This window comes from Trachypithecus francoisi, unplaced genomic scaffold (assembly GCF_009764315.1).
Source record: "Trachypithecus francoisi isolate TF-2019V2 unplaced genomic scaffold, Tfra_2.0 Lachesis_group9, whole genome shotgun sequence".
NCBI classification, from domain to species: domain Eukaryota; kingdom Metazoa; phylum Chordata; class Mammalia; order Primates; family Cercopithecidae; genus Trachypithecus; species Trachypithecus francoisi.
Genome location: NW_022681474.1, coordinates 25,608,826 through 25,631,166, shown reverse-complemented (window position 1 = coordinate 25,631,166; position 22,341 = coordinate 25,608,826). Strand labels below are relative to the sequence as shown.

Genomic DNA, 22,341 nt, shown 5'->3' with positions numbered 1-22,341 from the left:
TTCTGAGGCAGAATGGAAACTCTGTGGGAAAAAGGGCTCAAACTTTTAAAAATTAACCATATTGATATTGATTACAGGGAAAACTTATCAAGTGAGCTGGAATTCAAAGTGACTCCTGCCCAAATTTTTTAAAACCTCAAAAAATTCTAGATACAGTATTACAAACATCTTTGTAAAAGCATAAAAAAATGACCAGGGACATGGGGCTTACCTGGTCAAAAGTCAAACATCAAGGGAAACACAGAGGGGTCAGATGAGGTTTCCAAGCTGATTGTCCTGAGGGGATTTACTTATCTGCACTAAACGGAAGTCACAGTGCAGGGCATGCTAGAGTGCCTGTGTGTGTGTGTGTGTGTGTGTGTGTGTGTGTGTGTGTGTCTGTGTGTGTGTGTGTGTAGGGGTAATCAGCAGTGATCTCTTGCATTAGGCTGCAAACCAAAGGTCATTCCTGCCGGATGAACATGACCAAATGTAAACCTGACACCTACCTAATACCCAGAGGCCTGCAGGGGAGAGTTGCCTCTGTACGGAGCAACACAAGGGGGACAATCTCTTCCTGAAGGGTTTTGAGAGGCAGGACTTACAGGGGATTTGCAACTCAAGTTTGTATTCACAGAACCTCAAACCTTCAGTTTAGTTAGCTTGTTTGTTTTTAAGAGATGGGATCTTGATATCTTGCATAAACTGATCTCAAACTCCTGTGCTCAAGCAATCCTCCCACCTCAGCCTCCCAAGTAGCTGGGACTACATGCCACTACACCTGGCATCAGTTTGGTTTTAAGTGAATAGAAAGTACCCCTGAAAGAAGCAAATGGAAATACTCTCTATAAGGAGTACTTTAATCCTAAGCCTCAGAGAATTCCCAGAATTCTCTACCCTACAATTATAGGAGCAATTAATATCACATAGTCAAGGATAAGGAAGCACACAAGGAAATAAACCACCTGTGTGTTGCGGAAAGCCAGGGACCCCGAACAGAGGGACCGGCTGAAGCTGTGGCAGAAGAACATGAATTGTGAAGATTTTATGGACATTTATTAGTTCCAAAAATTAATACTTTTATAATTTCTTATGCCTGTCTTTACTGCAGTCTTTGAACATAAATTGTAAACATTTCATTGACATTTATTAGTTCCCAAAATTAATACTTTTATAATTTCCTATGCCTGTCTTTAATCTCTTAATCGTCATTTTCATAAGCTGAGGATGTATGTCACCTCAGGACCCTGTGATGATTGCATTAACTGTACAGATTGTTTGTAAAACATGTGTTTGAACAGTATGACATCAGTGCACTCTGAAAAAGAACAGAATAACAGCGATTTTCAGGGAACAAGGAAAGATAACCATAAGGTCTGACTGCCTGCAGGATCGGGCAGAATAGAGCCCTATTTTTCTTCTTGCAGGGAGCCTATAAATGGACGTGTGAGTAGAAGAAATGTTGCTGAATTATTTTCCCAGTAAGGAATATTAATAATTAATACCCTGGGAAAGGAATACATTCCCAGGGGTAGGTCTATAGACAGCTGCTCTGGGAGTGTCTGTCTTATGCGGCTGAGATAAGGGATGAAATACGCCCTGGTCTCCCGCAGTGCCCTCAGGCTTACTAGGATTGGAAAATTCCAGCCTGGTAAGTAAATTCTAGTCAGACCAGTTGTCTGCTCTCAAACCCTGTTTCCTGTTAAGATGTTTATCAAGACAGTGCATGCCCAGCAGGACACAGACCCTCATCAGTAATTCTAATTTCGTCCTTGCCTTGTGATCTTGCTCTGCCCTTTGCCTTGTGATCTTGTATTGCCCTTTGAAGCATGTGATCTCGGTGACACACTCCCTATTCATACACCCCCTCTCCTTTTGAAATCCCTAGTAAAAACTTGCTGATTTTGCAGCTTGGGGTCACCATCACGGTCCTACCATTATGTGATGACACCCCCGGAGGCCCAGCTGTAAAATTTCTCTCTTTGTACTTTTTCTCTTTATTTCTCAGATTGGCCAACACTTGGGTAAAATAGAAACAATGTATGTTGAAATATTGGGGGCTGGTTCCCCTGATGCCTGTGAGAAACAATACAGAGTAAAAACAACTACATGGACTTCAGAAGTTCAAGTTTTCCAACAATATTTACTGTGTATAGTAGTTTTCCTCCAAAAGTGGAGCAGGAGTTGGTCCTAGTCAAGAAACTGGCAATATATGCCTAGTTGGATTTCAAAATTACTATGGACCAGCTATTGCTCTATGCCTCCTTCTTCCCTTGAATGGAGTGGGATCTCTAGTGCTTATCCTACATCCCACCATGGAACATTGGCTGTGTGGGGACAGATAACTTGTCTCTTTAGTTTCTGGATCTTCAGATCAAGAGAGATTGTACTCAAGGAGCCTCATCTGCACCTGGACCTGATTTAGATAATGAGATTCCAGACTTCAAGCTGATGCTATAGTACAATGAGATTTTTTAAGGCCTTGAGTGAAGATAAATATATTTTGTTCATGGGAAGGATATAAAATAATGGAGTCAAAAGGCAGGTAGATGAAGAAAAAGCATTTGAGGGACTCCAATTTCCATTCATGATAAAAAATACTCTCAGCAAACTGGGAATAGAAGAGAACCTCTCAAGCTGATAAAAGATATCTACAAAACACACTATTATGGTTGATAGTGAAAGGATGAAGATTTTGACTCTGAAGTCAGATATATGACAAGAATGCCTGCTCTTATTACTTCCCTTCAACGTCATGTTTTAGGTCCTAACCAGTGCAATAACACACACACACAGAAATAATAACATCCAGATAGGGAAGGAAGAGGTAGAACTTTTTAAATTCCCAGATGACATGATCATCTCTATAGGAAATCCTAATAAATCTACAAATAAAAGCTACTAGAATTAATAAGTGAATACAGAAAGGTTGCAAAGATCAAGATACAAAAATCTTGTACTTCTATGTATAAACAATGAACAATCAAAAATTGAAATTTTGAAAAACACCAGTTATGATAGCATCAAACAATATGAAGTGCTTATGGATAAACATGACAAAATATGTACAAAACATGTACAGTTAATATAAAATACTGCTGAAATAAAGACTTAAATAGATGCAGAAATATTTCCATTGTTCATGATTCAAGAGATGTATATTATCAAGCTGTCAGTTCTCTCCAGATTGATTTATGGATTCAACACAATCTTAATCAAAATCCCAGCAGAGTTTTTTGTTGTTATTGTTGTTGTTGTTGAAATCAACAAGCCTATCCTAAAATTTATATAGACATCCACAAGACCTGGGATAGCTAAAACAATTTTGAAAAAGAACAAAGTTGAAAGATGCACACACCTGGTTCAAACTTGCTGTAAAACTATAGTAGTCAAGGTAAAGTGGTCTTGGCATAAGGAGAAACATAGATTGCTGAAATAGACTAGAGAATCCAGTAGTAGACCCTATGGATCATATATAATGAATTGATTTCTGACCAAGATGCAAAGGCAATTCAAGTAGTAAGGATAATCTTTTCAACAAACAGTACTGGAACAATTGGACAGCAATAAGCAAAAAATGAACCTCAACCCTTACCTGACACCTCATATTGAAGTTAACTTGAAATGGATCAGAATTGTAATAGCTGAGACTAAAAAACTTCTAGATAAAGATATAAGAGAGAATCTTAGTGATCTCAGATTTGGCAAAGATTTCTTAAATAACAAATTACAGTTTATCAAAAATTTAAAAAGTTTAGCCAGGCATGGTGGCTCGCACCTGTAATACCAACACTTTAGGAGGCCGAGGCTGGCAGATTGCTTGAGCCTAGGAGTTGAAGACCAGCCTGGGCAACATGGTGAAACTTCATCTCTATAAAAAATAGAAAAATTAGGCAGTCATACTGGCATGCACCTGTAGTCCCAGATACTTCAGAGGCTGAGGTGAGAGGATCACGTGAACCCAGGGAGGTCAAGTCTGCAGTGAGCCCTGGTCTTACCACTACACTTCGGCCTGGGTGATAGAGCAAGACATTGTGTCAGACAACAACAGCAAGAAGTTTACTGTTCAAAATGTTTTTCTTTTAATGAAAAAACAAACCACAGAGTGGGAGAAAATATTTGCAAAATATCTTTAACAAAGGATTTGCATCTAGACTATGCAAATAACTTACAATGTAATAAAAACAACCCAATTTTTTAAATGGCCAAACTATTTGAACAGGTACTTTATTTAAAAAGATATATAGAGGCAAATGATGACATAAAAAGATGCCCAACATCATTAGTCTTTAGGGAGATACAAATTAAAATCTCAATGAAATATCACTATATACTCACTAGCCTGGCTAAAATTTAAAAGATCGTCCATATAGAGTGTTGTCAAGGATGTGGAACAACTAGAACTCTCATTCTCTGCTAGTGGAAATGTAAAATATACATTTAGAAAAATGTTTTGACAGCTAAAAGAAATTTCTAAAATTCTATACTTAACAGATGATCTGGCCATCACACTCCTTGGTATTTACCCAAGATAAATAAAAGCACATGTTCACACAAAGTCTTGGGTCACAAATGTTTATAGCAGCTTTCTTTGTAAGAGCAAAAAACTGGAAACACCTCTGGTATCCATTAATAGATAGAGGGGAGTCTAAGTCTCTTTGTAGGACTCTTAAGAACATGCTTTATGAATCTGGGTGCTCCAGTATTGGGTGCATATATATTCAGGACATTTAGCTCTTCTTGTTGAATTGAACCTTTTACCATTATGTAGTGCCGTTCTTTGTCTTTTTTGATCTTCATTGGTTTAAAGTCTGTTTTGTCAGAAACTAGGATTGTGACCCCTGCTTTTTTCTGTTTTCCTTTTTCTTGGTAAATTTTTCCCCCATCCCTTTATTATGAGCATATGTATTTCTTTGAATGTGAGATGGGTCTGTTGAAGAAAGCATACTGATGGGTCTTGACTCTTTATCCAGCTTGCCATTTTGTGTCTTTTAATTGGGGCTCTGTCCCAGGGAGAGATCAGAGTTCTGTATATATAACCCTGGCTGGAGTTGCTCAAATTCCTGCATGGAGGCCCCACCCAGTAAGGAGAGCTGGATCAGGGTTCCACTTAAGCAGTCTGGCCATGATTTCTGCACAGCAGCTGTGCTGCATTGTGGGAGACTCCTCCTCATCTGAACCACCTAGACTCCCTAGAACTGGCAGGCTAGAACAGCTGAGTCAACCAAACCGCAGAGATGGCGGCCGCCTCTCCCCCTGGGAATTTGGTCCATCTTAGGCCGTCTCCAACCTGTTGCTGCTGGCTGGCTGGAATTCCAAGTCAGTGGGGCTTAACCTGTGAGGCACCATGGAAGTAGGTCCTGCAGAACAAAGCTGCTTGACTCCCTGGATTCAGTCCCCTTCCCAGGGGAAGGTACAGACAGATCTGCCACCTTACTGGGATTCCCAGGACCAGAGTATGTAAAACTGCTGGGTCTCCATGTATGCCTGAGCATCTACTCTGCCAAGACTCCACACACCTCTGTGTATCAGACCCAGGGCCCTGGTGGTATGGGCTCATGAGAGGATCTCCTGATCCACAGGTTGCAAAGATCTATGGGAGAAGCATGGTTTCCCAGGGGAGGTCACACAATCACTCACCACTTCCCTTGGCTGAGGACAGGGGTTCCTTTGGCTCTGTGCCACTCCTGAGTGGACCCATCACCCCACCTGCTTTTCTTCATTCTCTGTAGGTCAAGTTGTCTGCCTAGTCAGTCCCAATGTGAGAATCTGGATATTTCAGTTGAAGGTGCTGAACACATAATGCATGTTTTCCTTTTATCTCTGTTGTACTTAATGCAATGAATAAATGTTAATGACTTTAGATATTTGCAATGTTATATATTCCTGTTTACTTTTTTAATAAAAGTTCTTTTTCTGGATACAAGTTTGTTTTCTCTTTGATATTATAACTTGTATCCCATAATAGTTTTGGCAGACAAATGGTTTAAAATGTTACTCTTTCATTGCTTATAGAAGTTTTATAGAAAATTGTCTTTTTTAATCTTCATAGATAATAACCAATGATATGGGTCTTCATTTTTACAGATTAATAAACAGAAAGAGGACAAGGAAATGAGAAAAAAGTATGGCAGCTTAAGTGTCAAGGTTTGTATTTAAGTTTTTTCTCCTCTTTCTGTTTTATTTTGTGCTTCCCTGATTTTGGCATCTGAATTGACAAATCTATGTAGCATACTGAGGTTTTTCACTTTCCAACGTCTGAGTTTGAAAAAGAAAGTTCTTGAAAGTGAGAGCAAGGCCAGGAGCAGTGGCTCACGCCTATAATCCTAGTACTTTGGGAGGCCGAGGCAGGAGGATTGCTTGAGTCCAGGAGTTCAAGACCAGCCTGCGCAATATAGTGAGACTATCTCTTTAAAAATAAATAAACAAATAAAGTGGTGTAAGAAGTGTGAATGGGAAATCAGAGGAGAACAGGGAGCAGAGAGTGAAATCGAAAGCCAAAAAACTAGCTAGTGGGGCATCAGGAGGAGTGCATCCTGATATCCTCATCCTTCCTACTATTTCCCTACCTTCTTCCTACCTAGATACAGGCCTCAAGCTGCCACCCACCCCTCTCCACATAGACCTCACCATTCCAGGGGATTCCAAAGAGCATTGATTTGTTGGTGTGTTCTTCTTAGGACATGAGGATTAAAGGGGGAGAGTGGAGAAATAAGCTAAGCCTACCAATCAAATCCTGCCAGGGGAGATTGTGGGCCTGGGAGCAAGAACAAATCCATGCGCTCTAGGACTGAAAACCTCAGCTCTGCAATTGTAGCTCAGGGGAGGGGTAGAGTGTGAAAGAAAGGGACACAAATCCAAGAAACAAAATGAGAATAACAAAGTTGTTTACTTTTGTGTGGCAGGCTGCAAAATCAGCCAAGGGGAGAGAAGCTTCTTTGTCCCCATGGTCCAAGTCTCCACCCAGCACCACAGCTTTGAGGCCACATTCTGCTTCCATGAGTATATCATCTGCTGGGGCCAAGAAAGCTAAGACTCCAAAGAAGGCTTTAAAGGAAGAGCAATTTGTGGTAAGAACTGCTTCCATGACCATACCCTTGTCCACCTTCCTCTGCACAGGGGCTCCTGTCTCTTTAGCCCTATCCATGAGGCCTGCAGTCTAAGCACACCTCGTTCTCACCCCTGAGTTGGGGGCTCCAGCTGCCTATTTCTAAACCAACATGTCAGGGTGAGCCTCCTTCACTTTCCCAAGATGAAGTCATCAGTATCCCCAGCCAGGCAGTTGAGTCACTAAGCCCCAGTGGGTCTCTATTTAATTACCAAAATAGAGAAGCTACATCCCAAGCACTTTCTAGGATATACAGTCTCAAACTCATGACTGCCCAGTGTCCATCAGGAGCTCACTGAAGATTCCCGGAAGGACACACAGGTATCCAGTCCATTTGCTCATGCAGGATTCCTCTGGAGGAAGTCATGCTGTCAGCGACGTGCATGCATGAACTCTATACTGCTGCTCTCCTTTTCTACCTTTCCCCAGATCATCACAACTGTTTTTGCAGGAGCTAGGGTGGCACCCTTGGTCTACATACAAAGGAGGTGCTAAGAAGTAGCTCTGGGACACTTAGCTCACTGTAGGCTAATTGTGTGTATATTTATGAGGCACTACTCACTACATTATACAACACCTCCCATCATTATGACCCTGTGTCTCTATAGCCTTCTGCTCTTAGCTATAAGGATAGTTGTATTTCTACAACTCTTAGTTGATCTGTGGACACTGTGAATTGTGTAAGTAGTCAAGGCTCCTTTTAGAAGGCATAGAACCCAGTTGGTGACACATATGGCCAATGCCAAGCGCTTCACATAGAGTCTCTCCACTGCATATTTTGCTCTCTCAAACTCTTTGTCCTGTTCCTACATGTTCCCTCGTTCTTCATTCTTCCTCTACACAGGGCAGAATTTGCATTTCTCTCACTTAGAGTGTGGAGGAGTGGAGCAGAATTGTGCACGCTGTGTGCATCCTTGCTCCAAAAAGGGGGAAGGCAAGGTGCCGACCTCTTGTGCCCACTCACCAGGAGATGGACCACTCCTCATATCCACAGAGCAGGAGGGAGCAGGTAGAGCAAGGCCAGGCTTGTTGTGCTAGTGGAAGTCACACTACTGGGAAGAGAAAAAGGATTCTCCTATGTGAGCATTTCCACTTTGCAGAGGGTTAGGAAGTGTAGACAATTGGAAATCAGTGTAATTTCCCAAGGGAAAAAACTGACACTGGAAGAGGGTAAATTTTGCATAGAAATGACCAGTGATTAGGTTCTAGAAGTAAGATTTTTATAACCCAGATTTTGGGAAGTATTTTTTTGGACCACACAGAAAAAAAGAACTGGCCCGCTGTGCAATGCTGCGTGCTGACCTGGTTGGGGAGACCGGCCACGCTGGGTGAGGGGCCCAAGACTGGGTCAGCTGCCATGAAATCGGTCATGTGTCAGGGGTCTGTGGACTGAGGCTCTGAGATGATGGCTGGGAGGACTGCAGAGGCCGGTCAGCCACTGGGGCAGAGCAGCTGAGCCTCTTGTCCTGGGGTCACAGCAGCAGGGGGCAGCTGCAACAGAAGGTGCCCTGGTCCCTACAGCAACCCGGAGGCTGGAACTAAATCCTAGAATTCCAGTTTGGAAGCTCCAGTGTCCCTAGTTTACAGATAGAAGCTGAGCTTCCAAAGTCATAGCCACAAGAGGCAGAGATATTCCATGTTGTCCCCCACCAAAAATGCAAAATAAAGGACAAAGACTGACAAATCTCTGAGAAGGTGTCATTTCAATAGACTTTTCTCTTTGTGTAACAGTCTTTCCCTGTGACTGTAATGATTGTGGCCTGGGTATCTCCAAAGCTTACCAGAACATTTTGTCAGCTGAAGGAGTCTCTGAAGTTAATATGTAACAATAAGTGAAAATTGGACGGGGGGGAGGGGAGAAATTACTTAAACTAGGGTTCCGTATTTATATGAATTGGCTCAATTGTAAAATGAAGTATGTTTTTGTAGTTCATTGTTATTACTGTCACTTACACTTTGTTAACAATAATAATCCTATTGTTCTAAGCGCTCCCTTCTATCCCCTTCCACTGTGGTTTTTTCTTTACCGTATATATACACAGTCTAGCTATAATTTTCCTGCTCCTCTCTTTTAAATATTTAACTCCATGGAGGTAGCTGGACCTCTTAAAAATTGTCTTTAAAGAGTTTTATAATATTTACCACGTGTAAGTGACCACATGGAGGGCTTGTTACAGGAACTTTGTACATCAGTCATTTAACGTATCTAATTAATCATACTTATTTTTTGAAATCTGTGTCATTCGGTGGGAACAGCACACGTGCTACCCACAGCGAAGCACACAGTGATAAACTGAGTGTTTAGCCAGTCTGAAAAATACGATATGAACATTAGTCGTCTGATATTTATTAATGAACGATTTCACAACATAAAATTTGTATTTGTACAGTGCTTTTATGTAAAGTTTGTTTTTTGATATGTGCAAAACATTTCAAATACTCAAGTTTCACATATCAAGGTTAAAATGGATTCTCAGATTTTCCTCTCCCCACCTTGAGTAATTAGTTAATTAGGGTTGCACCCAATACATGCTTCCATGGAGGACTTCTGAGCTTCCATGGGGTAACCTGGTCTGTACTGATGAACATATGGTGCATGCTTTGATCTGCAGAGAGAATCGGGGCCCTTCTGTGTGGGAAATGGGACATGGGAGAAAGTCAGTCATGTTCCCATTCTTAGACTTCTCTCAATACAAAGCAATTTGTACAGATAAAAGACTTCAATAAAAACTCTAGAACTTTTTTTTCTTTAACATTCAAGAAGTGTTAGGTAAAAAAGTATCGCAACCATTTTGCAGTTATGACCATAGTCACCTTGCAAGCTAGTGATTTTTTAAAAATTGTTATTATGGGATATAGAATTATTACTACAGATATATAATATTATAGGCTAGCTGGTTGAAGAAAAGATCTTTTCTTCTGAAATTTACTATTTTTCTCCTAGATACAACTCTTATTTGCTTAAATTGCACATTTAAGATAAGCTCTATTAGAGAAGAAAACGTTATAATCTGCTTATTGTTTCATTATTCCATTCTTTTTTTCCCTTGGCTTGGTTTGATACAGCAGGCAGTTAAGAGGCTGCAGAGCAGTGTGGGAAAACCAGCACTTTACCCGTTGTTTATCTGGCAGCGCTAAGCAATGCAGTAATACAGAGATAGGACAGTCCTGTACATGTGCATGGTCTTCAGAGGTTGTCAAAGGATATTTACTGTATTTTGATGGATTATGATGACACAAAAGAATTTTCCTTATCAAACTTGATCTTTGTTTTATAATATGGATAACCCTGCCTGTAATCCCAGCACTTTGGGAGGCCGAGACGGGCGGATCACGAGGTCAGGAGATCGAGACCATCCTGGCTAATACGGTGAAACCCCGTCTCTACTAAAAAATACAAAAAACTAGCCGGGCGACGAGGCGGGCGCCTGTAGTCCCAGCTACTCGGGAGGCTGAGACAGGAGAATGGCGTGAACCCGGGAGGCGGAGCTTGCAGTGAGCTGAGAGCCGGCCACTGCACTCCAGCCTGGGTGGCAGAGCAAGACTCCGTCTCAAAAAAAAAAAAAAAAAAAAAAAAAAATATGGATAACCCTAAAATGTAGCAATAAAATGTCAAAATCATTGAAAATCACATTTTTCATTTATCACTAAAATGAATTCATCTTTAGATTCTGCTCTCAGAGAGCATAATTGAAAATGTGAGTAATATATTTAAAATCCAGCTGAAAGGTGGCTTTTATCTTCTGCCTTATTTTATGCTGGGTAGTTTGATAATAAATTAAATAAATACTTTCAGTATATTTGGAACAGAAAATATTCTAGTGAAAATAGTGTTTAATGTTTGTGGGATACATGAAAAGATGTCAAAAACCAACTGAAAAGGGGGTTTATGCTTGTGCTTTTATTGATTTTGTTGGGAAACAATTATGACATTTTATTTGTGGCATTCACTGGGTTTGAGCATAACTTAAATTGAGGACTGAAGATTTTGCTGTGAAATCAGGAATAGATAAATTCAAGGTTTGGATAATGTACTTATTCTTCCCTACACACTGTCAGCCATTGGGACAGATGTGAGGTCCTGACCACAGATGATAGCGACTTGGTGGTAGCAGAAATGTCATCCCTGACATTCAGGAGCCCGCAGACAGCAAGGTGACCCTCTTCCCCACCCCCACCCCTCATATGGTGTTGCTTGATTCCATTTGCTGGGGCTTCAGCTGTGAATTTCCCTCCAGTTCCCAGTGGGAGTCGAGGCCGGTCCTGAACCCCAGGTCATTTGGCCAGACTCTTGACACTACCCAGACGTGGGTCTTTCCCCCGGAAGGCTGAGCATCTGACGTGCTGTCATTCATCCTGACTGCCATCGTCACATCTGCCAGTGCTGCTGCCTGGTGTATTAAATCGCTGCTCACCAGAGTCAAGCCAGAGGTGGCTGTACCCCTCTAGACGCTGGCAGTGGACTGTTGACCACTGTCTTTGGATTTAGCCTTGCCAAACTTGTCAGTTTCTCCAACCCCAGTCTCTCCAGATCCCAGCTTCCTCCTCAAACCCTGGGAATAAGTCTATGTGTGTTATAACACATCAATTTTGTTTTCTTTAGGAACTAATTTTCATGAAGGATGGTTCTTAAACCTTTTTTCATTTAACACGCTCTTAACTTTCTTTTCCTCAACGGAATCTCTGCTTGTTCATCGTGAAAACTGATCCTATTAAAATTCTTTGTTTTCTCTTATTGATTCATCTACTACTATTTCTTCCCATTTGCATGTCTGAACAATGTTAGATAACCAGTGACATCTCACCAAATTGATATATTGCTCGCCAAATCCAGAGTTCTTAAGTTGTATTAGCTTATGCAGCTTAATTAGGGAATAAAGGTACACTTTTATTTTAGGCTTTAAAAAATCTTTAAAACAGTCCAGGGGTGGCTGGTCACACTTGTAATTCCAACACTTTGAGAGGCTGAGGTGGGAGGATCACTTGAGGCCAGGAGTTTGAAACCAGCCTGGGCAACATAGTGAGACCCCACCTCTACAAATATTTTTTAAGTTAGCCAAGTGTGTTATTGTGTGTCTGTGGTCCTAGCTACTCAGGAGGCTGAGGTGAGAGGATTGTTTGAGCCCAGGAGTTCAAGGCTGCAGTGAGCTATGATGCCACCACTGCATTCCAGCCCGGACAACATAGCTAGATCCTGTTTCAAAATAAAAAAATATGTCTTAGAAACAGTTTGAGGATCTCCTCTAGCAATCTCAGTGTGGGAATCATTTCTTTGTTGTGTGTGTGTGTGTGTGTGTGTGTGTGTGTGTGTGTGCAGGTATTGAGATACTGTATCTCAGCCCTTGTATTAACTGGACTTCCCAAATTTTCATGGCATTTTCCCTTCCAAATCTGTAAAAGAAAAAGAAGTTATCTACACCTAATACCATGAAGCACTATGGAGTCCAGTTAATCCAGTGGCTGAAAATATACAGTGAACATTTATTTGAATTCATTCCACCAGAAATGATGGTCACAGGCCTAAACAACGAGTGTGATTCTGGTGGTCTGTCTCCCTTGTGGAAAATTTGCAAGTCGAATTCAATTACAATTTATAAAATTTCTGTCTGGTTTACATTAAATGAAGTATAAGAATATTTGAAAGGTCTTTTTGTGTTACAATTGGAAAGATTTCAATATGAAGGTTTAGATTTTTATGCAACCACTGGAAAAGTTAGGAAAGCAAAAATCAGGAAAGTAACATAAAAAAGATTTCAGACGGAAGCATCCAAGCAGCTGATTGGTAAGAGGTCAATAAGAAGCCACTACAATCCATAGGAACCTCTGGTGGGAAATTTCCCACCAAATAGCTTAGTCTTCAGCGGTGAAGAGAGTGTTTCTTATGAGCTCCCAGGAAAGCCACTTAAAACTCATATCTGTCCATGAATCTTGCTCTAAATGCCTTTGGATAATCTCCAATATTCCTGTCAAAGGTACAGTTCTTTAGAGTTCCTAACATGTTATATGCTTCAAAAATTGAAGTTTAATATAAATATTTCCATGTGACAAAAGTTGATATATTTGTCACAGCAAGATTTGCATTTGACACTTTTATTTATGCCATTTCTAGAGCTTTCATTTCTTTGTGTAGATCTAGGTTTCTGTCTGGTGTCAGACAACTTCTTCCTTTTGGTCTGCTGGCAATGAATTCTCTTAGTTTTTGTTTGTGTCTGGAAAAAGACCTTTTTTGCCTTTATTTTTGATAGATATTTTTCTGAAATATTTTCTGAGTCTGGATTGACGGTTTCATTCTTTTGATACTTTGAAGATATGACTACACCCTCTTTTGGCTTACACAGTTCCTGACAAGAGTATGCTGTAAGTTTTAACTTCGTTTCTCTCTTTCTAATGTCTTTTATTTTGGATTGACTTCAAGAGTTTCTCTTTCTCTTTGCTTTTCAACAGCTGGATAATAAAGTATCGTTGGTTGTTTCTTGTCCCTTCTCCTTCATCTCTTTATTTCTATTTATCCTGAACTTCTTGAATTTGTAGTTTGATATCTTTTATTAACTCCTAACTGTTACCTACAATTATGTCTTTGCCTTCAAATATGTCTGTGCTAGACTGTTTGATGTTGTTCCACAACTCTTACATGATCAACTCATTAAATTTTGAACTACTTTTTTTCTGTGTTTCAGTTTGGAGAGTTGTCTTTTTTACCTACCTTCAAATTCACTGATTAATTTTTCAGTTATATTGAATCTACTGATGAGCCCATCCAACAAATTCTTCATCTTGATTGTTGCCTGTTTTATTTCTAGTATTTCCATTTGATTCTTTTTACATTTTCCACCTCTCTGATGAAATTCAACATCTATTGCTCATCATGAATGGTGTTCACCTTTTCTCCTAGGTTCTTTAACATTTTGATTATAGTTCTTTCAAAGTCCTTATCTGATAGTTCCAAGATATAGGTCATCTTTGAGTCTGGTTCTGTTTATTGCTTTGTCTCCCAACAATAGATGTTTTTTCCTTGCCTTTTTGTCTGTCTTTTGTTTGGTTTTGTTTTGACATTTTAATTTCCTTTGAATATAAGTCAGTTTTTGCAAGCTAGAAAACAGAATCAACCTAACTCAATCTAGTCTTCTAGGGATCCAGGCTGAGTCTTGCAATCTTTAGCAGAATGCCATCATAATACTAGGTGCTAGCGCTAGGGTTATAAACTCTAAATAAGAACCACTTATCTGCATTTTTCATTAGGAAACAGCCCAAAAGTACAATCCTTAAAAGCATGATATACAGGACAGTTTGATATACAAAGGACAGAATGACCCAAATTGTATGCTGCCCAGTCTATTGGTGAACCAAATCAGAACTCACTGAAGATTGGTAAACAGAGAAAGTATTTATATTTTGAAAACTTGCTCTGTGGTTTGAAAAATTCCCGGATGCTGTCAATAAGAAAGCAAGTAAAAAATATAACAGATGTACTTTCACTGACATTTGATTTTACCATCGTTTTCCACTAGAACATGAAGGTAGAAATAAGTGTAGGAGATAAGATACTTAGGTATTCTAAAAATAAATTACTTAGTAATTTTAAAAAGACATACTGTATTCTTTCATTTGCTACAAGAAAAAATTGACAATGAAGACCATTTAAAAGAAGTGTTGAACTCTAAATAGGATGGTGAAGGCAACACATTCCATTACAGAATAACTTCCCATTTTTCCAGACAATGAACATTGCTGTTCCTCCATGTTCCATATTCCTGGGGGAAAACCGTGTCGGGAGCTTTTTGTCAGGGTCAGGAGATGAAAAATAGACTATATCCTAATGAGCTGGTTGTAAGTCCAGATAACATATTTGGAATAGACCCATAAAATCTGGCCAATGTTTTATTAAACATCTGCAAACTACAGAATTCTTTAACCCTTAGACATAGTTTCTGCTCAGAATCTTAAAGCCGGGTGCAGTTCCACTGTGACTCCTCAGGGCTGAGGTGGGTGCTAGTCATCAAAGTCTGGAAGGTCATGATAGGAGTAATCCTGGTAGCTTTTGGATGCATTCAGCAGGGACACCAAATTGCCAGTGATCAGAACTGGAACAACCTAGTCTGTCCCCACTTTGCTGATGTAGCCTGACAGCAGGAGGCAGCCTTTGATAATAGAAAGGTGCCAATCAAAAACAGCACAGTGGCGACTGCAATGGCCTTCTAAGGCATCTTAGGAAGGCCTTTTTTAAACCTTAGGAGGTCAGTGTAGCCATTGTGTGTGCTGGAGAGCCTTGAGATTTTACTTTACTACTAGGGATTCCAGTAGCCAAATTGGTATGGGATGGCATCATCACACGCCGACACAGCTACAGTTGGAGCAGCACTCCAGGCCACCTGTGCACCGAGACCTTGCCCATGGTTAGCAGTGGGGATGCCAGAGACCACATGGTACAACCTCCTAACATGGCTGGCACCATCCAGCCTGTTCCAGCAAGCTGCCTCTTATTTCTGATTGAATGCTGGACATCATGTGTAGAATAGTAGAGATTGAAATAAATTGTATTCACATATGGAAATAACCTGTCTCTTATGAGACCATGGATACACACACCCATACACATATGTGTGTATACATACATTGTGTGTGTGGGGGGGGATGTGTATGACTACTGTGACAGGTTGGGCCAATCTAACCAAAGTTGAGTTGAGATTGGTTGTTGCTATGGTTACCTCTAGTGGACCACAGTCCTTATTTTTTTATTTATTTGATAATAAAAAAAAAAGAGACTGGCTCTGTCACCCAGGTTGGAGTGCAGTGATGTGATCTCAGCTCACTGAAACATCTGTCTCGTGGATTCAGGCCATCCTCCCATGCAGCTGAGACTACAGGCACATGCCACTATGCCCAGCTAACTTTTGTATTTTTTTTTTTTTTTTTTTTTTTTGAGATAGAGTCTCGCTTTGTCACCCAGGCTGGAGTGCAGTGGTGCGATCTCAGCTCACTGCAAGCTCTGCCTCCCAGGTTCACGCCATTCTCCTGCCTCAGCCTCCCAAGTAGCTGGGACTACAGGCACCTGCCACCACGCCCAGCTAATTTTTATGTATTTTTAGTAGAGATGGGGTTTCACCGTGTTAGCCAGGATGGTCTTGATCTTTTGACCTCGTGATCTGCCCCCCTTGGCCTCCCAAAGTGCTGGGATTACAGGCGTGAGCCACCGCGCCCAGCCTAACTTTTGTGTTTTTTATAAAGGTGGAATTTTGCCATATTGCCCAGGCTGTTCTCAAACTCCTGAGCTCAAGGGGTCCTCCCACCTTGGCCCCAGAAAGTGCTGAGATTACAGGTGTAATCCACTGCACCAGGCGACAGTTCTGATATTCTTTTTGTGGAGGGTGTGTGACTAGCATGGGAACTGGGGTCACAGAGTGCTTTTCTCTGAATACCACTCTACCCTCAGCTTTTAGAAGAACCTGTCCACCTGTGCCATAGAGAAGATCTGCCTCCATGCTGTTACCCCTGCCTCAGTAGTGCATTGCTATTGCTTGATGCTCCATGAGTGAAGGTAGAGAGGATTCTCTGCAGTTCTAATCCAAGCACGGACTTTCAGAGGTGTCACGTGCCCAGGCCCCAGAGGTGGACTTTCTCAGCATTCTTGCCCCTCTTCCTTGGGGCAGTTCACTCTGCCTTGTATCTGAAGTTGGTCTTGGGCAGGAGTTTCCTGTCCTTCCTGCCATAGTAGGACACCTCCACTTGGTATTGGCATAGAGTTGAAGGTCCAAGACAATTACCATTCCCCTTCCCCAGGGGAGTGAACTTTTTCTTCTTTTATTTTTCCCATTGACATAATATATCTCCATCTTTTTTTTTTTTTTTTTTTTTTTTGAGACAGAGTCTCGCTCTGTCGCCCAGGCTGGAGTGCAGTGGTGCGATCTTGGCTCACTGCAAGCTCCGCCTCCCAGGTTCACGCCATTCTCCTGCCTCAGCCTCCCGAGTAACTGGGACTACAGGCGCCCACCACCACGCCCGGCTAATTTTGTGTATTTTTAGTAGAGACAGGGTTTCACCGTGTTAGCCAGGATGGTCTCGATCTCCTGACCTTGTGATCTGCCCGCCGCAGCCTCCCAAAGTGCTGGGATTACAGGCGTGAGCTACTGTGCCCGGCTATCTCCATCTTTAAGTTGTGAGCAAGAGACTGTGCTACCTACCCCAGCAGTTGAAAACTTCCTTCTGAGAAAGGAGTGGCCTGGGAGAAATAAATGGGATACCTAACACTTCTTCCCAGCATCAACCACTGATCACCTTCTTTGAGTCTGGTTGGCCAGAGAGTTTGCTTCCTCTCTCCCAGAGGCTTAAGACTTTCACATCCTAGGAAAGAAGGACCCAGGAAACGTGATTTTCCTGTAGTAGCAGCTGATCCCTTCCTCAAGTCTGCACCATCAACAGTGACTCTCTTCAAAATTGCTCTGCCCTCAGTTTTTCTCATGAGTATCTGGTAAGGGACAGGAAAAAAAATAACTTGTGAGTGAATGCAAGCTCCTCTTTTAACATGTGCCGCCAGCTACTTCAGACTGCCCTGCTCACCAACATTTTCTTCAGAAGTTCTTTATATTTTAGCTCATTCTTCTTACCAGCTTGTATTGAAGCTGGCATGGTGCTGCTTCGGCTATAGATGAGACCTATGAACCATTCATGGGTCTCGTCTCTTCTCCGAGGGTCTTGTTCCTCTTTGGAATTTAGGTTACCTGAGTGTGACCCCAGCTCTCTGATGGGTTCAAGAAAAGTTGTGATTTTGTAGTTTATCTAGATTTTTCTTGTTTTTAATGTCGGAATGGCATTTTTTACTTCCTAAGTGGGAGCCAGGAGTCTGAATTTTTTAAATAAAACGGATACAGGGCCAGGCACAGAAGCTTATGCCTGTAATATTCTAGTACTTTGGAAGGCCCAGGCAGGAGGATTGCTTGAGCCCAGGAGTTTGAGACCAGCCTGGGTAACATAGCAAGACTTCTCTACAAAAAATACAAAAATTAGCTGAGTATGGTGGTGCACACCTGTAGTTCCAGTTACTTGGGCGGCGGAGGTGGAAGGATCACTTGAGCTGGGGAGGTAGAGGTTGCAGTGAGCCAAGATCATGCCTCTGCACTGCAGGCTGAGCCATGGTGCAAGACTCTGTCTTGAAGAAAAAAACCCACAAAACTGATACATACTTATCATACAAAATTTGCTCAATGAAGAAATGCCAAAAGAAGAAAATTTTTAAGAAAATCCTGCCACCCAAAGATAATCACTGAAAACCTCTCTTCACCACCCTTTCAGACAAGTCTTGATGCAGATTCTCATTTTCAACAGGATACAGATAACATCGTTCCATACCGTTGAATTTATATAATCAATTATATGTGCTATGTGTATTTCACCCGACAGAAGTAGCACAATTTACATAACCAATTCGTATCAATTTACCAGTGCCTTCCTGAGATATAGTTTCTTTCTTTCTTTTTTTTTGTTTGCTGTTATAAACAATGACTTCATCATGTTTAATAGACACATTCCTATCACTGAAGTGCCCTGGTCACAAATTTTTTGGAGTGAATAGTTTGATAGATATGTATTCTGCTTTTGCATAGCTGACTTCCTGCAGTGAACACCTGAACACAAGATCGAGGATGGTCTAGAGCCAGGTGAGAAAGCCAGGCCCAGACAGACTTCTGTGGCCTTCTGAACCTTCAAGACAGGCTTAAGAGTTGCGTATAGCCTGGATCAGCCTAAATCCTGTATGGCTTCACAGTCCAGTCATTCTACCAAGAAACCTCAGAGCCCCTTGGCAAACATGGAGTGGCACCTTTGGGGACATCAAATGAGGAAAGTCTTGTCCTATTTTTGAAAGATTTGCCTACCTTAACAATTTTGTTAGAAGAAAATTCACAAGTGATATATGCAGATAAATGTTTTGTTTTGATTTTTGGCCCCTGTCATGACTAGTGTTTCACTGCACACAGCCTCATATCTTATTCTCAGTATTCCCAATTCTCAGTCTCTTCTCTCCGAATTGTAAGTGCATGAGGTTGGTCCTCATTTCGTGTGTTTCTATCAGCTCCTCCACTCCGTGGCCACCTCCCACCCACTGGCACATTACTGGTGTTCAAAAGTAGTTATTTGCATGGCAGATTAAAAAATGTTAATATGAGAGTCAAAGTGATTGAGGTTTTAAAGAGGAAAAATCATTCTTCATCATGATGAGTCAGAGAGACTACTTTAGTGGTAATATAAATATAGTCAATGATTTAAAGGATATAGAGGTAAAAGACAAAATTTCATTAAGCCCAGAGAAAATGCCTAAGTTTCATAAGAGAGATGTTTGTGGAAATGAAATGTACTGACTCTTGATAAGAAAAAGAAAACAGAGATGTGAGGGTAGGATAAGGAATGTAGTCAATCTTATGGCAGTTAATAAACATAATTTGCTGCTTCTGTTAATACAAACCTTGGCTACTGATTCTAATTTAGAATAGTATTTTGTTAAATTTTTAAAAATATGACATAAATGCTTAAAAATAGGAAGCAAATTTAAGAATCATAACTTCTGTTATAAATGAACCTTTATTTTTTAATTTTGTGAATTTTTATAAATGCATAAACAAATTCAAAAGAGAATGAGAAATATTTATAATAAATTATTTAAAATCATGCCCGGCAGTGGTGGCTCATGCCTGTAATCCCAGCACTTTGGGACGCCGAGGCGGGTGGATCACCTGAGGTCAGGAGTTCAAGACCAGCATGGCCAACATGGCAAAACCCCATCTCTAATAAAAATACAAAAAATTAGCCAGGTGTGGTGTCAGGCACCTGTAATCCCAGCTACTTTGGAGGCTGAGGCAGGAGAATCACTTGAACCCGGGAGGCAGAGGTTGCAGTGAGCTGAGATCCATGCCATTGCACTCCAGCCTGGGCAACAAGAGTGAAACTCTGTCTCAAAAAAACACACATTTTGTTAAATTACAATATGTTATTATCTTTACAATTATTTAATTTGTGTTTGTGTTTTCCTATTTAGGAAGTTAATTACTTTTATTTTAATATTAACATTCATTTTCACCTCAATCTATTATCAGTCCAGTGTTTGCACCTGTCAATGAAGTGAGCACATAAAGACCAGTGTGTGTATTCCAGAGAAAGTGGAAGGTCAGCAGCTGGCAAAACAAAATGACAGTTTAATGTGGACAGAGCCAGGATTCAATAGACCATGTTGCAGCAAAGTTGAAAGTTCAACTCGAACTGGAGAGCAAACACTCTAGTCTACATGTGATGCTTTTTTCTGTCTTTTTTTAATGAAAAGAGATGTTATCTTCATCATCATAGTAGTGTTGTCGTTTGGAGAGATTGAATAATTATTTGCTTTACAAAAGATAGACTTTAGAACAGACTTATCTCTAGTTATTACATAGTTGATCATTATATGAGAGCTGGGAAAAGGGAGCCTTAAAAATTGAAACTAATTTTTACTGTACATAAATTTAAATAGAGGTTTTTTTTATAAGCATTCAATCACCGATGTAACTTTGAATATAGTGAAATAAGTATATTAATGTCTTTCTACATGGAAACTTATTTTGTTCTACTGATTTGTTTTCCTAATTTTCTGGGAATTAATTTTTTAAATTTGGGTTAACTTTTTTTTAGCATAATGGCAAATGTTCTCCCTGACCGTGGGCCTGGGGATCTTCCCCCGGTGATTTCCTTGGACTACTTACTGTTCATCAGATGGTAGTGAACTCACTGTCTGCCTGCTGTACTCTGGGCAAAGAGGTGGTTCAAGTGGTTTGTGCCCTTTGAGAACAAATAGGTCGAGGGATTCCAAAAAGTGTCCATTGCATGTCACTTTGGTGACCCCCACTTTTTTGATGCCAAGGAAGGCTAATGATAACTAAGACTTCTTGTTGCTTTTGTTAAGTTGGTAGTATTGTTTCTTTGGCTTTCTTTTTGGCTAGTTTACTGTCACATGGGTCTTGATAAGTGAGAGTCACTGTGCTTGTAGTGGTGGGTGATAGTTTCTTTTAAGAAGTTTGAGGTACTGTGTAGACAACTAAGGGAAGTGTTATTTGGGTAGTTATAGAACCACCAAAGGACTCTCCAGGCTTTTGGGTTCTGATGGAGTAGGAGTTAGAGTTTAGATACCTAAGGCAGGAAAAATGGGCAGGTTCAGGACTAAGTCAGTCCTAAGGGTTCTTCTATCAGGTAAATCATAATAGCAAGTCAAGCAATCACATTATTGGGTATATAACCAAAGGAATATAAATAATTCTGTTATAAAGATACATGCACACAAGTGTTCATTGCAGCATTATTCACAATAGCAAAGACATGGAATCAACCCAAATGCCCATTAATGATAGACTGGATAAACAAAATATGGTATATATACACCGTGGAACTATGCAGCCATAAAAAGGAATGAGATCATGTCCTTTGCAGGGGCATGAATGGAGCTGAAAGTGGTTATCCTCAGCAAACTAATGCAGGAACAAAAAACCAAACACCACATGTTCTCACTTCTAAGTGGATGTTGAATGCTGAGAACACATGGACTATGGGAGGGAACAACACACAACTGGGGCCTGTTGCGGGGAGGCATGAGAAGAGGGAGAAATAATAACTAATGGATACTGAGCTTAATACCAAGGTGATGGATTGATCTGTGCAGCAAACCACCATGGCACACATTTACCTATGGATCAAACCTGCACATCCTGCACATGTACCTCAGAGCTTAAAATAAAAGTTGAAGAAGAAAAAAAATGCCAGGTTAGCCATTGCCGGGGGTGTGGGCTTCCATCCCTGATCACATGCTTTTCTCTGACTATTAGTTTCATGAATGGCCTTATCCAAATCTTTAGCTTCAACCCACGTACTGAGGAATCCTAAATTATATATCTAGGATCAACCCATCTCTCAAATTCCAGGCCCTGTCTCAGTTGCTATGTTAGTCTGTTTTCATGCTGCTGATAAAGACATACCCGAGACTGGGAAGAAGAGGTTTAATGGACTTTCAGTTCCACATAACTAAGGAGGCCTCACAATCATGGCAGAAGGCAAGGAGGAGCAAGTCACGTCTTACATGGATGGCAGCAGGCAAAGAGAGAGCTTGTGCAGAGAAATTCCCATTTTTAAAACCATCAGATTTTGTGAGACCCATTCTCTATCATGAGAACAACATGGGAAAGACCTGCCACTATGATTCAATCATCTCCCACCAGGTCTCTCCCACAACACGTGGGGATTATGGG

General features: G+C 40.8%; 1 protein-coding gene across 2 annotated transcripts in view; it reads left to right on the top strand.

The window, feature by feature from the left end:
• Nucleotides 1-22,341, top strand: part of CUNH10orf67 (chromosome unknown C10orf67 homolog) — a 132,287-nt gene that overhangs the window by 60,041 nt on the left and 49,905 nt on the right. For both annotated transcript variants that reach the window (XM_033209221.1, XM_033209222.1), the window contains 2 exons: nt 6,067-6,126; nt 6,885-7,049. In XM_033209221.1, coding sequence (XP_033065112.1) covers nt 6,067-6,126; nt 6,885-7,049 — 225 coding nt within the window. The remainder of the gene's footprint in view (nt 1-6,066; nt 6,127-6,884; nt 7,050-22,341) is intronic.